This window comes from Lepisma saccharinum, chromosome 12 (assembly GCF_977018435.1).
Source record: "Lepisma saccharinum chromosome 12, izLepSacc3.1, whole genome shotgun sequence".
Taxonomy (NCBI): domain Eukaryota; kingdom Metazoa; phylum Arthropoda; class Insecta; order Zygentoma; family Lepismatidae; genus Lepisma; species Lepisma saccharinum.
The window spans coordinates 18,655,789-18,669,742 of NC_139240.1; the positions used below are offsets into that span (position 1 = coordinate 18,655,789).

The window sequence follows — 13,954 nt, forward strand, 5'->3', positions numbered from 1 at the left end:
ATACGCACGAAAATGTCAAATCGAAATATAAACAGAACATGGAATGTAAAAGTGTAAAAATTAAGATTTATTAGTGTCATCTGTCGTGTATCGTATTCGTATTACACGGGAACTGGAAAAGTTGTGTTACTGAAATCCCATACCACAGATTATTACTGTCCAATACTACACATACAGGAACTTTGACCAAAGTCGACAGTGTTTTGTCTGACAGGGTCAGAAAAAGAAGAAGAAGGTTATTTCAGTTAATCCGGACTAATCCGGTCAACTTATTCCCCCACATTAGTCCGGATCAACGAGATTTTACTGTACTTTTGTAAGGTTAATATAGAAAACGCACACATAGTAGTGTAGTTGTGAGTGTTGCATGCTTTCTCTCTCTCTTCCTCTCTTTCAAGAGACCAGTAATCAATTACCGTACAATATACGCAGCATAAAAGTAACACAAGAATGCAAGACAAATATAATTATGAAATCTAAATGATTTATATTAATAGAATGCAAAAACTAAACAAAAACTCTTCCAATTATTACGTAAATTATTTACATCTTTAACCAGTTAGTAAAGGAATTAGTTTCCTACTTCGTAAATTTCTGAAATAGCTATATAAAAGTAACAAGTTAATTTCTTTATATGCAATGTAATTATCAATAATGTATTTTTAAATATTCAGTACTTTTATATTTAATAAAATTATAAATATGCATATTATATATAATATACCTATATATATATAAATGTACACACACACACGAGATATCATATATATATATATATATATATATATATATATATATATATATATATGATATATGCATATTTATAATGTTATTAAATATAAAAGTACTGAATATTTAAAAATACATTATTGACAATTACATTGCATATAAAGAAATTAACTTGTTACTTTTATATAGCTATTTCAGAAATATATATGTGTGTGTGTGTGTGTGTGTGTGTTTCTATGAAGATCTACTACCTTCCCCACCTAAATTTTTCAATGATTTCGCACTGAAAAGTATCATATTGAAGATGTAAACACTTATGATATATTTTGATAACACTCTGCCAGTTATTAAAGTTGTAAGAAATCTTAAAATGTATAATGACGAATCATTTGTTTCCCTAATTAATTAGGGAATAATTTCTAAAATAAATTACAACAGTCAAACTATTGGGTGGGCTCGAGCCCCATGGGCGTATATAAGTTGGCGACACTGCACAGGAGGAAACTTCGCTACCGTGGACAGGATCCTAGACCCACAACGGAAGGAAGTGACATAAACGGATAAAGAGAAGGAAAATCTGTCTGTTCTATGATGAGGAAGTGTTTACAGTCGTACGCTCACCGGCGGAATAGGTGCCACTTGATATGAAGGCGTAAGGATCCTTGGCCATACACAGACAGCCTAACCTATACACTGCCGGTCCAGTAAACGCACAATGGTGTACTTGCTCCTTGCAATGCTGGCAGTAATACGTAAGTAAGATGTGACATCACTTCCTATATTTTCGGGCTATGTCGGAAACATAATTTCCATGTGAATTTTGCTTTGGATGTCGGACTACTTGTAAGGTAGTTGGCTTTTAGGCCAATTTACGAACCTCTAATGAGAGATGAATTTCCGAAATTACAAGAAATATCTCCTATAACTAATTAACAACGTGTACCAAAAGGATATTTTGTTAAAATTGCTTGTAACTTTTTTAAAAGAGAAAAAGAATTACAAACCGTTACTTATGGGCCATCTTGGGAACAGGGGTCACAAAGGTGGCGCAAGGCTTATAGTTGCTTAGAAAATGTTTCTTGTGGTCAAGAAAACATATTTATTCACATTTCTACAATTTTTTAGAGAAAATTGTTGGGTTCAAACTTTTGATTGTTGACATCAGTGCCGGATCTACAAGTCGCAAAACCCCGCAGTGCGGGGGAGGGGGGGCGGAGACAAGTAAGCATTTAGGGGTCCTCAGAGGGTTCGTACATGCGTATGTAAAAAATAAACGTAGTTATTCAGGGGTACAGAAACAAATACAATAAATACAGGTAAAGGTAAAGTTCCATGTGCATGGCACCGTGCAATCAAGGCACATTTAGGGTATGTGGAGGTAGGGCCTCACATATTTTCTTCAATGTCGATCATCTTGGAGGAGACAATAACTTACATAAAATGGCTTCTGGCAGCCCGAGACAGTTGGTTTTCTGCATGGTGCACCTGAGGGGGACTGGGTACACTAATTTAGTGCCATTTGTTAGCTGTGTTAAATACTAATAGGATTTTCGTAAAGTGAACTTTTGGTTCATATTACCTTTGTTTACAGGCACGTATCTAGAAAATATTTCGGGTTACCGGGGGGGGGGGGGGGGTCCGAAACTAGTGTCTTAGAAATAATATTAATATAAATATTCAAATCAATACGTTAATACAATTTAAATGTATATTATCTTCATAATAATATGTATAATTTATTGTTATTCATAGGCGTAACTTGCCCTATGAATAAACGCAGATTTTCAGGTTTATTAAACAAGTTGGAGATACCTTTGTTAAACTCCTGGGACCTGGGAAGGAAAGTATGAAAGAATATTATTTGTGATTTTGCAAATGTCAGAGTTAATACGAAAATAATGCTGGTTGATGCTATTTTTATGGGATTGAAAACGTTTCGAGTCTTAGCCCCTTAAGCCCCGAGTTAGATTCTGCCGTCCCCAAAATTAGGCTCCAAGTTCATGTTGTTATTATTACATGATGTAAAAAGGCAGTGGTGTAAGGATAGAGATATAACAGCACATATTCATTATCTAGCTTACGTGCAGTTAAGATTTGATTAAGTTTGATAAGTGGTATTTTAAGCCCACATACACAGTAAGGGTAATCGGGACTGGACCTACAGTTTAAAGCGGGATCCGAATCACTATGCATAGTGATGCATGAAGTATAATAATAATAATAATAATACAATCGACAATAAAACAATACTTTAGCTATTATGTGCATCCACCGAGTATCGAACCAGAAGATCGCCAAATTTGGTATAAAAACAACTTAATCCGACTACTAATATGAAAAGTTCCAAAAAAATACGATTCTTGTGTAAGAAGTTACACTTTAAGACTAAAAGTCCCTCCCTACGTCCGCCGAGTGGTTGTCGACCTCCGTGGCGGAGTGGTTAGCACAGCGCGCTACAACGCGAGGGGTTCCGGGTTCGAGTCCCGGGTAAGGAATGCAGTGGCGTGCGGTGACATTTAGACCAGGGTACGCAACATGGTCGCACTGAAGGGAGGGGTTAGAGGGGTCAGACCCCCCCCCCAGTCCATCGTGTTATACAGAAAATTACTTTTTTCGAAATTTTGTAATCGAAAATTTATCATCCTTGCATAATTTTCAAATAACAGGAATAACTTTTTGGAACGGCATAGCAGCATTTATCACTCCTTGCACCCTTTTGTAAGACCTTGATTCATCTCGCACAAAAGTTGTTGCTTGAGAATAAAGAATCACACCATATTTTAATTATTTTTTTTACTTGGAACATGTCCTGAAGATTAAGGGGAGCAGAAGCTAGTTTAATAAAATAGGATGTCAATTATTGAAGCATTAACGAGAAAACTAAGGAATCTCTGATATAATCTTAAACGCTACCAGAGAGATCCAAATGTAACGAGGTAAGATATATGTATGATCTTTTATATTTATATTCGCAAATACGTATATTCTGATGTAGCTACGTACAGTCCACCAATTGACTTCGATTAATTCCTACATGCAGCGCAATTAACATTGAACGCGAACGAACTGACATAATGATTTTTCGTGCTTTCGTATCATGTGATAAATTTGATAAATGTCAGTATCCTCCGTATCCTCTACTATTTGACACACCTTTCTCAGAGGAAACCAACGAACAAGGCCAACAAATAAAGTTTTCGCTTTTTCTACTGCCAGTCAATTGTATAGTTCTATTTTTTTAAATTCTTTTTTCTGAAAATGCGTAACATACTGCTTACCATCATTCATAACTCCTGCTTGAAACAAGTCCTGAAAATCAGGAACACACACACACACCTACCATTTCGGATCGTTTGCACTTTTATTATTATTATGCCGAAAATCCCATCTCCAGAATGTCATCAATAACTCTCGAATCCCCCCCCCCTCCCCATTCACTAAACCGAAAAACAAGCAAATAATATAAACGAAACACTTGCTGCAAATTTCACACCACAGAAGAAAGTAAAAGTCAACCTCCCACGGTAACAAACAAGTGTCTGTCGCCCCGAAAACAGCGCGTTCTTGTGGATGAATGGCTCGGAGTTGCCGGTCTATGAAATATTTTGTAGAAAAATGATAATAACGCTCACGAGAAAAATGCGTCAGCATACAATGGTATTCATCCCAGCACAGTTCAAGAGCTAAAAGAGAAATGTTGGGCACAATATACCATCCATATACATTACATTTTTAAATGTCTTGGAGGGGGGAGGGGAGTGGCTCATTATCGAATCCCATAGTAGCATTGTGTTTACTTATGTTTTTCGTTTTTCTATTCATGCATATTGTCGGGTCAACAGTCAACTCAACACCCATCCTCATCAACTTATAGGCTGAAATGCAAATGAACTTAAATAAAATGTTGATCTCTGGAATGGGATAAACAGATACTCTCATACTCTGAGTAATGTGTAAATTTGCAAATTGTTCACATAATTTCCCCCTGAGACAATGACGCCGCCAAAAAGGGGTTCACGCGCAAAAGTTAATACTCAGTCGGTCAGTCCATTCTGCTATCCTCGTTTCCCTAACGCAAAAACCTTGCTAGCTAGTGTAATTTTAACCTTGAATAAATATTTTACATCTTATAGTTTACGCGAATATTCTACCACAAAATATCCTTGCCCTCCTCTTAGCAACCTTTTTTTTTATTGCAATCGAGCACAGTGATCTATCTATCTACGCGTGACTGCTAAATGTGAGTAAGCTAAACATTCCAGAAAGAAATATATGTTGACTACTGCCAACACTGCAAACGCTGCCCAAATCCTTGGTACCCTGGCTTCCCAGACCTCTGTGCTTTGAACAGGGAAACGCAGGATGAGGCGAGAGCGGGCAGACCCAAACATATGGTCGGGGCTGATCTGAGCCAATGGGGCTGCCTTCCGAATTTCTAGGGTACTCAAGAGAAGCGGCTGCGTTTGCTCGTGGAAATCGGCAGAAACGCGGATCGGGTGGTTCGCCGAAGGCACATTGGGATCGTTCGGGACTGCGTCCAGGAAGGCCAGATGGTGCAGACGACACAAGGCAGTCCGTAGCGTGTTCGTGCGGAAATCTGAATTTCTTGCAGTGGAAGATAATTTTCATGTTCAGGGAAGGCGAATAAAATATTTATTATTTTCTTATTGTGTTGTGGGTACGCATTGCGTACTTTGCGTATCCAGAATGCACGCCGCTGAAGGAATGGGTATTTGTATTTGTCCAGATGATAAGAAATTGAGAAACTGTAACAATTGAAAAGTGTAAAAGTGAGGAAAAGTATGAATGGTAAGGGATACCTCCGTGTGTGTGTGTGTGTGTGGGGGGGTATTTCCTTTTTTTTTTAAAAAAAAAAAAGTGGTTAGCACATCTCGCTGCGACGCCAGGGGTCCCGGGTTCGAATCCTGCTCGGGCTTGGTTCATCAATTTCATCATTTCATCACTCATCCCCATCTTCGCAAATTAGCCAAGAGGCACAAAACGCGAAGTAAAATAAACTAAATCAATCACTCAATCAACCCTCCCTACATTCAAAGATTTTTCTTGAACGATATGTGTGGAAATTACAACGAAATAGAAAATACAGTAACTATGCATTTCAGTATATTTATTGATTTATGTATTTATATTCAAATGTACGAAGTATAAGAAAGTAAAGAAAACCAGTTGCGTCGGATTTTCATTTGTGTGGTGGATCGATTAGAAGTATTTCCCAAGGTTATAATGATACTTCTCATAATACTCGTAGTAATACAATCGACAATAAAACAATACTTTAGCTATTATTAATTCATAATATTAATAATTATAATTATCATTACACCTATCAAGTTTATGACACAGTGTGACGTGACCATCCCTGACTCTCAGAGCAAGAAAATTGAATTGGGGTGTAAGGGGTGACTTCCACGTACTGCACCCAATAGTCAACCTCACTTCCACGTAGTACACCCTGACTGCAGACTAACGAGGTTCTGGCGACTGGCCCCATGGCCAGTATAATTCTGTGTTCTTCTGTGTTTTGTCCTTATTTGTGCTGAGCGCTTTTTTTAGCCTCGCTTTTAACCAAGGTAAGGAAATTTTAGTTTTCAGACACGCTTTTATTTTTTTATGATAAGGGGCTGGACCCCGTATAGTGTAACGGGTGCAAAATAGCCTCAGTGCTGAGGCACCCAAATTTGTTTAATTCAAATTAAAAAAGAAAATTAAATTGTACGAGAGAAATACAGAAATAAAAATGTTGGTTAGCTTTCCTTCCTTGGAGAAAAGAACATCATTTGCTATTAATCCGCAGTGAGAGGGTAATGAATCAGTGTAGTACCGAAGGGGGTGGTGTTGGGGATCATACCTCCCGCCCTTTGGCCCAGAATTTCTAAAAAAAAGAACGTCAAAGACAGGAAAATATGTCAAAATGAGGGCGGACTACTAAAAAAATCCTGGGCACGTCACTGTAATGAATTTTAAAAAAATGCGACGATAATGCGAAGACTACATCTGCTTCAGTGGCCTTAAAACAACATCGGATGTACGTAGAATTAAGGAAAATAACAAAGATATGGATAGAGAAGTGTAATTGTATACGAATTGAGATCTATGCAATGCCATGGTGCAACTTGTACTTAAATGATCAAGTGAAAGCCGCCGATTGTACATAACTATTACATTAACAGCTACAAAAAATTGAGAGGGTGAAGGTGATTGAAGGAGCAAGAAAATAGGTGGAAGCGTCTATGCTCTCCGTTAAAAATATCATCACCAGAGAGTTATTGAAGGAAAACCGTGGAAAAATCTCGGTGGATTAGTGTAGTAGTGGAAGTAATTATTATAGTTACTAGTAACACAGACACAAGTAACAGTTGTTGGAGGAACCATGAAAGACGGTTGACCATTGGTCCAAGGGAGGACAGAGGAGCCAAAGGGCGATAGAACTGACGGACTGATTGACTTTTTCTTTCTTTTTTTAAGAAATTTTGTTGGAAGCAGTGACGTGCGGTGACGTCGACACTTGGGGTAGCAGTCAGTGGCGTGCTCAAGGAGGGGTTGGGTTGGTGGGGGTCACACACCTCATCCCTTTAGGACCCAGCATTGCTAAAAAAAAGAATGTCCATAACGGGAAAAGATTGCAAAATGATGTATGAGTATTAAAAAAAGTACACGTAAAACCCACCCACATTCGAAAATAAAAAATGATTTGATTTCATTTTTGTTACTTAGCGTCGCTTTTTTGTCACATTTGGTTAATTGCGAAGATGATATGATAAAATTAATGAAGGGACAAACACAAAGAACACCCATGCTCAGGTCGGGGTTCGAATCCGAAACTCCTGGTATCGTAGCGCGCTGTGATAACCACTCCCCCACGGTTGGTTGATTTGAAGTACACTCTATGCACAGAAACAAAACAGGCAACAAAACACATTTTTTTGTAGTTTCTTCAATAATATTCATTTTGCTTTTTGAGTTCTGAGATACATTTTTCATTCCAAATTATTTCATTATTCACTGCAGAGGACAACACATAGGACAAGAATGCGCGCTCACCACGGGTTCGAATCCTGGCCTGGATTGTTCATATGAGGTCCCTTCATCAATTTCATCATATCATCACTCATCCTCATTTTCGCGATAACCAAATGTGGCAGAAAAGAGAAGTAAAATATGGTAAAATAAACCAAACCAACAACAATATGAACGCGCGTTCTCTTGCCCAAATAAATACATCCGTATTTATGACTGTTAGAGGCCAAGAGTAGTATATTTAAATAAACACTACTAAAACGAGAGTGAGAGAGAGCCCGAGCACATATTTGTAATTTAATCATTATATATTCCATACTTGAAAAATAAAAGAAAGAAAGCATAACATTATTGTCTGCACATAACACGTTCCCATAGAGAACATAAGTACTGCAGAAAATTTTACCCTGAGTTCTTTAGAGGATTTACAAAAAATCTATGAGAAACCAATCCCCTATCTGTCCTTTAGGAGATAGACTGGGGGGCCTGAAAGCCTGGGCTTTCAACCAATGCAGCGGGGGGCGAGAGGGCAAGGGAGGTAGAGGTAGAAATCTTCCATTTTCTTCGGGTGGCCGTTTCTACCTGGAAACTGGTCTGGCGGAAGAAGAGCGAGCTAGGGTATCCAGCCAGCTTTGGCTGCGGTTAGGACCGATGGACGAGAAGCGCGTGGAAAAGAAAGTGTTGCATATGAATTGTGGCTTTAACAAGACAATAAATATTGTGATTTGAATATAATTAGAAATGTGAGATTGATTGATCTATCTCTGCTAGACTAGCTACTCCTCAGTGCACGTCACTGGTTGGAAGAGGGAAACGTGCGTTTTCCAAGAGAGTGTGTTTGAGAATCTGACGAGAGGAGGTGTGCAACTGTGTTATAAGTGTGGAAAGGAGAAGAACTTTCGTTGTTCTCGGTGTCTTGTGGTGAGGTGGATGAAACATGAGTACAGTGGATGGGAGGACTTATCTTCCATTCAGTTGTTGAGTTGTGCTACACCGAGAGGAGATGAGCTCATACCACCAGAACAATTTAGGATAGCTGATCCAGACACGTAAGTCAAGCTCGACTGTAGTAGTGGCAGTGGCACTTCCTACTATCGCTTCGCGTCTCCTAGACCCTCACGGACAGAGGAAATGTGGAAGCTTAGCGTGTGGACCTCCAATTTATCAAGTTGAATTTTTAACGTGCACAAACTGAACTAAACTCACAATTCAAATATTTTACTTTCTTTGGCCAACGGGGTTTTATCGTATGTAAAACAAATGGGTGGGAGAGTTGTAATTTTTGATTTTGTTTATGTCATTCTATAGAATAGATTCTAGTCTAAATTGACAGCTATTTATTTTCATTGTCGACCAAGAATAGTAATAGTAAATGGCAGCAACCCTTTCCCAGTGCCTGGTTGGAGTGGTAACGGAGGAGAATTAACCCTGACAGTCTCATGCTATGAAAATTCTTAACCCCTTCGCTACCGCTCTGCCCAGCACAATCTAAGGAGTTTTTATCATGGAGAAAACTGCAATAGCTCTCACAGGGTAATTGTTTGCACATCTAGAATACAGAAGTCATAGGTTGGAATCCAGGGTAAGATATGAAAATTACTTTGTTCATTAATTTTTCAGATTTGTCGCATTTAACCGATATTTTTTGTGTTGAAATAGCCTAAAGCATTAATTTAACATTCCAATTTGGTTTCAGAGGTTTTCAAGTGTTCTGATGGAGTAAAAGTAATTGAAGTAACATCAAATAGTGTTACCCTGTCGTGGAGTGAAGTTAACTGTGGAGAGGACTGTAACGATATCTCGTATACAGTTAGACTACAGGGCACTAATGGGACAAGGGAGATCACCACGACAGGCACATCAATAAATATCGATGGGCTTATTCCATACACCAGATACACAGCACAAGTTATTCCAAGTCCTGAAGGAAATTACAGTGGACCTATTCAAGCTGCATCATTCACGACAAAAGAAGCAGGTACGATAATATATAATTAATCCTAACTTACAAAAGGGGGTGGCCTGTAAGGCCCACCACCTCTAGTTTTTAGATTTTTCAACTGAAATTTTTTAAAAAAAATTAAAAATAAATTACATTTTTCCCTTTGGTGTTCCTATTATTTCTGTATTACTTTTGTGCATAAGAACATAAATGTAAGATACATTGGAGGCAAAATTCACTTGGTGGGACTGTCAGGCACCCCGTTTGGATGGGTATTATTCCAGACACTCATGCCAATGACAGTATACAATTGGCTGGTAATGATGGTAATTTTTCTAATTATTATAATTAATAAATAACTGCACTTATAAATCAACGAAGGAAGCAGTGATTCAGTAACAGAATGGATTCTTGAATGTTGAAAAAAAGTGTGGCCCTGTGACCCCTGCCCCCTATTTGAGGTTACACACCTCCAGTATATAAAAGACGCCCCACCAATCACGCAACAAAAAGAAAAATTCCACAAATCCCACTTTTCAGGAAAACCTACGGGGGTAATTCCATGTCAAATCAACCAAGAAAACATAAATTTTGGAATTTGATGTCATGGATTTGACTAATTTTTGGTATACACGTTTCTTATCATCTGAAATATAGAAAATAATTTTTTATGATTTTTCATGTTGCCGGTTTTTGAGTTATTGAATTTCGAAAATTGACAAAATTGCCCAAAAACCGCTCACCGCCGAAACTTTAAATACAATTTGCAAGAGACCTGTTTCAACTACAGGACTGGGCATGGTCTCATTTTAAAACTTATGAAGAGAGCTTTCATTTGAAATACAACATGCTTCGTTTTTTTGCAAAAAACAAATTTTGAAAGTTGTTTCAAAATTTTATTTTACAATTTCCAAAGAAACGAAATTTTCAAGAATTTTCAAAAATTTTACACATATTGGTACACATCTACTGAAGGTTCAGTCAAAATTTCAAGGTGGTATCTCTTTGGTATTATATGAAAAGTGAATTCCTTTCAAGACCATGGGATGATTTAAGTTAACATATTTTACATACCTAACCACATTATAAATACAGAAGCATATATACCAACTTCATCACTTCAGCTATCATTAGTTTAACATTTTAGTGAGTGGTACAAACATACAGTGTGGGTACACTGGCTCCTGCTATTATGCAACTCTTTGGTCTTAATTCTACAAATTTTGAAAACCCAATCTTAAGTATCAGGTATTTAGATTTAAAATGTCATGAATATTTCTCTCAGATTTCCCAGGATCAATCTTTTTTGAATGTGGATACGTTTACCATCTGTGTCCCCAGTGGTGGTTAATGATATTGTTGCAGTGTTGTACAACGACCGGATATTTTACCATGAAATTTCATGTTTTCTGTTAGAATTTTTTTCATTGTTTTCCTATCAAATATATTGAACATAAACAAATAATTTTACCCTTGATTGCTTCAAAAAAGCTAATTCTATTATGATCCGTTAAAAAGAAGAAAGCAACCTATGAGATTTCAGAGTATATGAGTAGACGTACAGGTCGACGTTGCAACACCGAAGCAATGGCCTGATCTCTACAGCGAGGACTATTGGAGCGAGGCAAGGAATATGGAGCGAGATTCAACGCCGTCGTTCCTACCCTCGTGACTAAGCCGACTCATCATTTCAGAGACTCTGCTACTAACCAAGGTCACCCACCAGGTGCACGCAGGCAGGGAAGAAGACTTCACGACCGACCAGCAGTAAACGCTGGGATGTTAATTCTTTTTTACGCCGTTAGAGAGCAACTGCATGCGAACAGTAGGCAAGGTCTTACTATCCCGTGTCTTAGAGCAACAGACAAAATGTCCACATTAGGCACAGATAAATATTTTCCTTTCCTTACCACCAATCACCAATCCAAAATCAGTCTAAAATATAACTTATCGTATATAAATGGAGTGCTAGTTATTTTCCCTGTTGTGGTGTGGATGCTGGACTAATTATCTATTGTCATAGTTGCGATATTTTGTGTACTGTTGTTAACTCGTGTTCCAACCGGTACCAATACCAATGCTTAAAAATTGTTCAAAATACTGATTAATATTATTGGGCGAGTATTGCAGCTCAATTAAAAGCATCGATTTATCAGAGATTTCCTTCAATATATTCAACAGTTGAATCAGAACATTAAAGTACTTCTACATAACACAAAAAGCACAATTCCACACAATATTGTTGCCGAATATATGGAACTTCAAATTTTGCATGACAATTATTAATTATACTCCTCGAAAATGTCACGTGGCATTTTGCGGATCCTGCGAAAGACCAAAACGCCTGAAAAGTATTGGTCACCGGTCTGTATCGGTGAACAAAATACAACCGATACTTTCTGATACCAATACATCGGCTCAGCCTGAATATAAATACATATAAATTATAAATATATGTAATTACATTATAAATATATAAAGTTAAAATTATATATAAATATTATGCTATATATTCGCTGCAACCACCAACATTCCGAACCACGAGCTGCCACTGTGTGTCCCTCATAAAAACATAGTCATTCTTGGCAGACATTTGCCTGCTAACTTCTTCACTGCAGAAGAAAAATCTTTAACTAATGAGGGTGTTTCTTATGGTAAAGATTTTCCAGGTCTTGGGTCTGGTGAGGACAAAATTCCCTTCTCCTCGACGAGTTTTTTTTTTTGCTTTCCTTGTAATTACTAACACCAAACTCCTTTTCAATTTTTCCACATGGCCAACTCTTGGGCAAAATAGACAAAATCATGAACCTTTCACTTTTATTTGCAGTTTTAAATCTCTCTATAAGTTGCTCAAAGATTTCTGATTCTGAATTGCTATAGTGTCATTCTTCTTCTTCTTTAACACCTATCACCTTCTTCATTAAAAAGGCATTGGTAGAAGTTTCTTCTTACTCACTGGAGACTCACCAAGAGAGATCAAAGAGGCATTCACCTGAACCCTGTATCAACATCCATATATTCTGAATCTTGGTTACTGCAACTAGGACCAGCATTATCATTTGGCCCTGAAGGGTTTTCTTTATCTGAAACGATAGCTACATTCCTCAGATCTTTACTACACCAGTGTCCCTTTTTCTTCAAAGGATTACAACAGTAAATGGACCACTTCTTGCCATCCATATCAAGATTTTTTTTTTAAAAATGAAGACACTAATAAAGCAAGTTTCAAACAATTCACAGCACGGAAGTTAACTGAGATGTACACACTCTGACAGCTACACCACAACTGATCCAGTTGGACAAAGAAGCATAGGAGAGCAGGAATAAACAAGTCACTGCAGTAAAGGGATGACACACTTGAGCTTTAACTGTCGTTCACTCATGATACCAAAGAGATACCACCTTGAAATTTTGACTGAACCTTCAGTAGATGTGTACAGGCCCGTAGCCAGGAATTCTTTCTAAGGGGGGGGCGAAGTCAATCCTAGAGGGGACAAATTTTTAATATTTTGTGTGGCATTGGCAGATATAGTCCTCCTCCGTAGCCAAGCAGGTTAAGGCGTTCACTTGTATTGAGATCGTTCGCTGCCGGACGGCGTAGGTTCGAATCCGGCTCTGGTCGGAATTTATTCGACCTACGTATAGGGCTGGTGGCAATCCACCATTGTGAGGAAATTGGGGAGCTTCGAATGAATAAGCGTAATCCGGTCCCGGAAACCTACTATAATGGCTGGGGATACGTCAGGCTGACCCCCCGGCTATTCCAAAACTGGTTGCAGATCTCCACGCTTAGAGGTGACGAAGGAAAGCGTGGGAGGGAGACCGGCAGTCGGTAGGTAAGCCAAGGCCCTTCAGGGCTGTTGCGCAAAGGATTATTATTATTGGCAGATATAGCAGGGTACACAAAGGCACTTCCCCCTCCCCCAAAAGAGGTAACTAACAGAAAAGGAATGATATTTTGAACGAGGAAAAAAAAATTCGAGCAACATCAAATAGCAATATTTCGATAATGACCTTTCTGGATTGCCAAAGAATATAACGTTTAACATAAATAGGCTAATAGGGACTTTATCTACTTGATATTTACAGGTCGATAATGTTAATAGATGATTAATATGTACCAACAGCTTTGAGCCTCTCTGCAGAGCTGATTAAGGGAGCCCTTTATAAATCATGCTTCATAATGATTCCCTCTAGTTTCCAGTATGCAAGATTTTTACGCACAAACCTAACAAGAATCCAACA

The 13,954-nt window shown here is 38.1% G+C and overlaps 1 protein-coding gene across 2 annotated transcripts in view; it reads left to right on the forward strand.

The window, feature by feature from the left end:
* The first annotated feature begins 1,378 nt into the window (after window positions 1-1,378).
* The window catches only part of LOC145996396 (receptor-type tyrosine-protein phosphatase S-like), a 151,789-nt gene continuing 139,213 nt past the window's right edge, over window positions 1,379-13,954 (forward strand). For both annotated transcript variants that reach the window (XM_083132842.1, XM_083132843.1), the window contains exons 1-2: window positions 1,379-1,481; window positions 9,464-9,745. In XM_083132842.1, the coding sequence (XP_082988968.1) occupies window positions 1,445-1,481; window positions 9,464-9,745 (319 nt within the window). In that variant the 5' untranslated portion in view covers window positions 1,379-1,444. The remainder of the gene's footprint in view (window positions 1,482-9,463; window positions 9,746-13,954) is intronic.